The sequence below is a fragment of the Anarrhichthys ocellatus genome, unplaced genomic scaffold, assembly GCF_004355925.1.
Source record: "Anarrhichthys ocellatus isolate YVR2014 unplaced genomic scaffold, GSC_Weel_1.0 scaffold3819, whole genome shotgun sequence".
Classification (NCBI taxonomy): domain Eukaryota; kingdom Metazoa; phylum Chordata; class Actinopteri; order Perciformes; family Anarhichadidae; genus Anarrhichthys; species Anarrhichthys ocellatus.
In genome coordinates this window covers 1-5,172 of record NW_022283793.1, presented here as the reverse complement: position 1 = coordinate 5,172, position 5,172 = coordinate 1, and the positions used below count along the sequence as shown (strand labels likewise).

The following is a 5,172-nucleotide window of genomic DNA, read 5'->3' as shown; positions in this document are numbered from 1 at the left end:
GTTGTTGACCCGTTTGTGTCGTTGTTGTTGACCCGTTTGTGTCGTTGTTGATGACCCGTTTGTGTCGTTGTTGTTGACCCGTTTGTGTCGTTGTTGTTGACTTGTTTGTGTCGTTGTGACTCACTTGGTTGCGAGTTTCATGCCACAGTCCTCTGAACAGTACTTGGAGCTGGTCCTTGCCAGTTGGACACATCCTGGTCCCAGACACTGACGCACAGCCCCGCCCACCTCCTTAGCCCCGCCCTCTCCTCCCCCCCGCTCGCTGTGACGCACCCGCTCCCTGTGGCGCTGCTTGGCTTTGTGACGGCGAGGCTTCACCTCCTCTTTAGGAGCAGAGACAGACTTCTGCAGTGGAGGACAGGTGAGTTAGTGAATGAGGTCATCAAGCAGGTGATCTGTGACATCATCAGTGACATCATCGGTCCTCACCTTCTTCTCCGACTTCTTCTCTCGTCTCTTGACGTGTTTCACCTTCACCGCCTTCTTCCTCAAGGAGTCCGACTGAGCGTCCTCTTCCTCGCTGTGCCACACCTGCAGACAGGAAGACGCATGACATCACCACACAGGAAGTGCCTGTTCTGGCAGCTGATTGGTTCAGAAACGCGTACTGACCAGGTCTCTGTATCCGGCGGCTCTGTACTGCTCATACAGCTCTAGCTCGCTCTCACTGAAGGCCACGTCTTCATCCTCCTCCTCTTCATCCTCCTCGTCCTCTGTCTGATACCCCGCCCCTTTCCTCGACAGGCCGCGCCCCCTGACGCCGCTTCGACTCATCTCCTCCTCTTTGACACGAAGCATCTTCTACTCAGAGATCAAAAACTAATCAATACCAACATCACCATCAGTGAAAAATGACCCATCATCAATAAAACATCTTTAATATCTGAACAATCTCATGAATCATATCAAGTTCAAGCGATTTCGCCGTCGCCATCTTGTTTTTTGCAACCAGTGAACAGGAAGTGACCATATGTGGACTGAGGAGGAGTGATGTAGAGACGCCATATACGTCTCTGGTAGAGACCTGTCAATCACCGTGTAGCCCCGCCCTAAAGCATCCCCTGCTTTATGGTCTGTGTGACTCTAAATGGACCATAATGTACTAAATGAACATCATGCTGTATTGAAGAAGACTTGAAACTAGAGACTGAGACCATAAACTCATGTTTACAATGTTTACTGAGGTAATAAATCAAGAGAGAAGTAGAGTCATTCTCTCATAGACTTCTATACAACCAGAGGAGTCGCCCCCTGGTGGACACTAGAGAGAATGCAGCTTTAACACATGAAGCTTTGACTTCATAATGTTATAAAGTGTTATATATTGAAATGTTATGTATATGTAAATATATCTATATATTTATATAGATATATTTATAGACATATAAACCTGAGACTCACCCGAGCTCGGACTTCACACTGCCGCTGACGACACTTCTGTCGGATCTTGTTGGGTCCTCCGAACTTCTTCATGTCTTTACAGAAGTCACACTGAGAGCAGTCCTCCGTCCTCAGACAGGCGTCACACTCCCCACACATCCGGGCCGAGCGCTTGATCTGGATCACAAAGAAACCACATATAATATAATATAAATATATGGTTCATCCAGTGCCGGGTCACAGGGACAGCAGGGTGGTCCAGAGGTCCCTGTGACCCGGGTAGGCCTTCCCAAGACCAGAAGATTCTGGTTTACTACCAACTGGACGAACCCAAAAAAAACTCCAAAAGGTGGAGTCCAGGAGGATCCAGACCAGATCCCAGGTCCCTTTAGACCTAAAGCAGTGTCTCTAAGACCGTGTTCACTCTACGAGCAACAGAACTACATCGTCTGCAAAGAGACGGATTTCTCAAGTCCTCAAACCGGACCCTCTCCTCCCCCAGGTGGACCATGAGATCCATGAAGATCACAAACAGGATCGGTGACTAGGGCCGACCTGGACCCAGTTCTCACTTTGACCCAGGTACCCCGTATTACCACAGTACCCCCCCACTCTTAAAGGGCCACGGTCCTCGGCCTTCTCCGGGTCTACAGATCACATGTAGACTGGAAGAACTCCACCTGTGAGCCCCGCCCCCTGTCGGTCTAGTTGCCAGGTTACCTGTGAGCCCCGCCTCCTGTCAATCTTAAAATGGGGGGTGGAGCTCCTGTCTCCATCAGGTTTGTCCTCCCTCTCTGTCTCCGACTCTTTCTCCTCCTTCGTCTTCTTCAGACGGTATTTAATCTCCAGAGACGAGTCTTTGTCTGCAGGCGGCAAAACACACAGCTAACACACAGCTTAGAGCTAACACACAGCTAACAGCTAACGCACAGCTAACAGCTAACACACAGCTAAATCACAGCTAACAGCTATAATATTCATAACTATGTCTCCATCAGTGTTTCTACAAACTGGTTCGGGTACCTGAAGGCACCACGGTTCTCAACTAGACTACCTCAGTGTTTCTACAGACTCTGGTTGGGTTCCCTGAAGGTACCACTAGACTATGTTACTGCTTCTTTAAGACGTCTACTTCACTGACCTCTGCACGATGGACAAAACCAAACTCTGATGGATTTTGCTGCTTTCTCTGAAACTCCAACACAGTGTCCATGAAACCACTCAGTACAGCTGTCGCACCCTCTGACAGACAGACAGGAAGAGAGACAGACAGGTAGACAGAGAGAGAGACAGACAGAGGGAGACGGACAGTTAGAGAGACAGAGAGAGAGAGACAGACAGAGGGAGACGGACAGTTAGAGAGACAGACAGTTAGACAGACAGAGAGAGAGAGACAGACAGTTAGAGAGACAGACAGAGAGGGAGACGGACAGTTAGAGAGACAGACAGACAGAGAGAGAGAGAGAGAGACAGACAGAGAGAGGGAGACGGACAGTTAGAGAGACGGACAGACAGAGAGAGAGAGAGAGAGACAGACAGACAGACAGAGAGAGGGAGACGGACAGTTAGAGAGACGGACAGTTAGAGAGACACACAGGTAGAGAGACAGACAGGAAGAGAGACAGACAGGTTAGTGTAAATGTTCTGATGTTCATTGATTCTTAATATTTTTTATAAATTTTAGGTTTTTTTACATCATGAAACAGTTGATGTCTGGTTTCCTGCAGAGACAGTAGACCGGACCTTTGGGGGTCTTCAGGGTCTTCATGGTGGTCTTCATCTCTTCTTCTCCTCCTCCTCCCTCCTCCTCAGGGCCCCCCTCTGCTCCTGCAGCCTCCGACTGAGGGAAACAAGAGACACATCTAAGTAAGACCGCTGGTCTTACTAGACCCGGACTCACATCAGACCAGGTCTACATTAAAGACCACCGTGTGTGTGTGAGTGAGCGAGTGAGTGTGTGTGTGTGTGTGAGTTAGTGTGTGAGTGTGAGTGTGAGTGTGAGTGTGTGTGTGTGTGTGTATTTGCGTGTGTGTGCGTGTGTGTGTGTGCGTGAGAGATGCTGCAGGTTCTCCTCCATCTGCCTGAGAAGAAGCTCATGAAGAAGACTCACCATGCGGAAGCTGCAGCTGCTTCACACGCAGAAGAAGAGTCGGTCCTCCGGTGGAGTCCTCACGAGACCGCAGGTTACATTTCACTCTTTTTCATTGAGAAGAAAATCTGTTCTTTGTTTCCGCTTCTTCGTCTTCTTCGTCTTCTTCTTCTGTGCGCAAAATGAAAGCGGCAGCAGTGAGACGGAGTCCGCTGCTGCAGCGACACTTGCAGGACGGAGACACAACCACAGACCGGCTCAGTCCGGACCCGGTCCGGACCCGGGTATAGAGTAATTTATGTGATATGAAGCACAGTGGATAATAATAATAATAATAATTATAAACATGATAATATAAATAATAATAATACAACAATTACTGAAACACTGAGTCACACTCAAACAACACTAATCTTTCTACAAAACGTCTTGTTGTTAATATTTTTATTTTATATTAATTATAATATATTTCATTAATAAAATATTAATAACGGATATATTGTGTGTAAGGAAATTAAATCTATGATATATGATATATTTATTAATAATAATAAGAATGATAATAATCATAAATATAATAATCATGAATACACTAATGATCATTGTTATATTCATTAGTAGTATAAAGAACCTTTAAACACACTGGACTCCACCCTCCTGTTGAGTTATTCGTGTGTGTGTGTATGTCTAACATTATAAACAATAACAATAGACGCGCCTTATTTGCTACCGTCGACAGGCTAACAAACCCTCCAGTGTCAGTAGCTGCTGAGCTCCAATCCACCTGCCATGCAATCAAGCAGTGCGTGCCTCCACACCAACCACAGGATGTGTGTTGTCCCCATCTCTGAATAACATCCATTCAAACATCATGACACAATTTCATTCAATCGACCGTAGAAGCCTAGAAGACATTATACAACATCTGAAGTCATCCTCCTGCTGCTTGGATATTCTACCAAAACACTTCTTATTAAATATTTCAAACTGCACGACCACTGATCTCTTACACATTGTAAACACATCCCTTCTCTCAGGTGTCTTCCCACAAGCCCTAAAAACCTGCAGTTATTAAACCGCTCCTAAAGAAGGCTAGTTTAGACTCTGCAACAATGAACAATGACAGAACAATATCACACCTCCCATTGTTAAGTAAAATAATTCTTAAGCGTTCTTGGCCGTAAATAACTGCTTTGATGTCTTCAGTCAGGCTTTCGACAGCACCACAGCACTGAAACTGCTCTTGTTCAGGTTCTCAACGACATCTACTTAAACACAGACAATGGCAGAAGTTCAGTCTTAGTATTACTGGATCTCAGTGCTGCATTCGACACGGTCGACCATGACACACTACTAGAAAGACTAAAAATCTGGGTGGGACTCTGGCACAGCACTCAACTGGTTTGAATCCTACTTGAAGGACCGAGAATACTTTGTGTCTGTAGCTAATTACACATCAGAGCTGACTAAAATAACATGCGGTGTTCCCCAAGGTTCAATACTGGGGTCTCTTCTGTTCAACATCTACATGCTTCCACTAGCTCAGATTATGGAAAACAACAAAGTGTGTTATAATTATGCAGACGACACACAAATCTACATAACTGTATCACCAGGGGACTATAATCCCATACAAGGGCTGGGTAATGCATTGAACATGTCTCTACATGGTGCGTTCACTGTCTCTGTCCTCATGACTACAT

General features: G+C 46.1%; 1 protein-coding gene across 1 annotated transcript; it reads right to left on the bottom strand.

The window, feature by feature from the left end:
- Positions 1–60: 60 nt before the first annotated feature.
- On the bottom strand, positions 61–3,715 carry LOC116379162 (CXXC-type zinc finger protein 1-like). The gene is made up of 8 exons (XM_031841098.1): positions 3,491–3,715; positions 3,075–3,220; positions 2,522–2,622; positions 2,101–2,243; positions 1,402–1,557; positions 613–801; positions 430–531; positions 61–345 (listed from the first exon to the last, which is right to left on the bottom strand). Exons 1-8 carry the CDS (start codon positions 3,491–3,493, stop codon positions 121–123), a joined length of 1,065 nt encoding a protein of 354 aa, XP_031696958.1. The 5' UTR covers positions 3,494–3,715; the 3' UTR covers positions 61–120.
- Between the last annotated feature and the right edge of the window lie 1,457 nt (positions 3,716–5,172).

Excerpts from the sequence above, each read along its gene's own strand:
- LOC116379162 (XM_031841098.1), bottom strand. Across the intron at positions 2,244-2,521 it reads GTTTTGTCCATCGTGCAGAG|ACAAAGACTCGTCTCTGGAG; the intron begins GTCAGTGAAGTA and ends TGCCGCCTGCAG. Across the intron at positions 1,558-2,100 it reads ACAGGAGGCGGGGCTCACAG|ATCAAGCGCTCGGCCCGGAT; the intron begins GTAACCTGGCAA and ends TTTGTGATCCAG.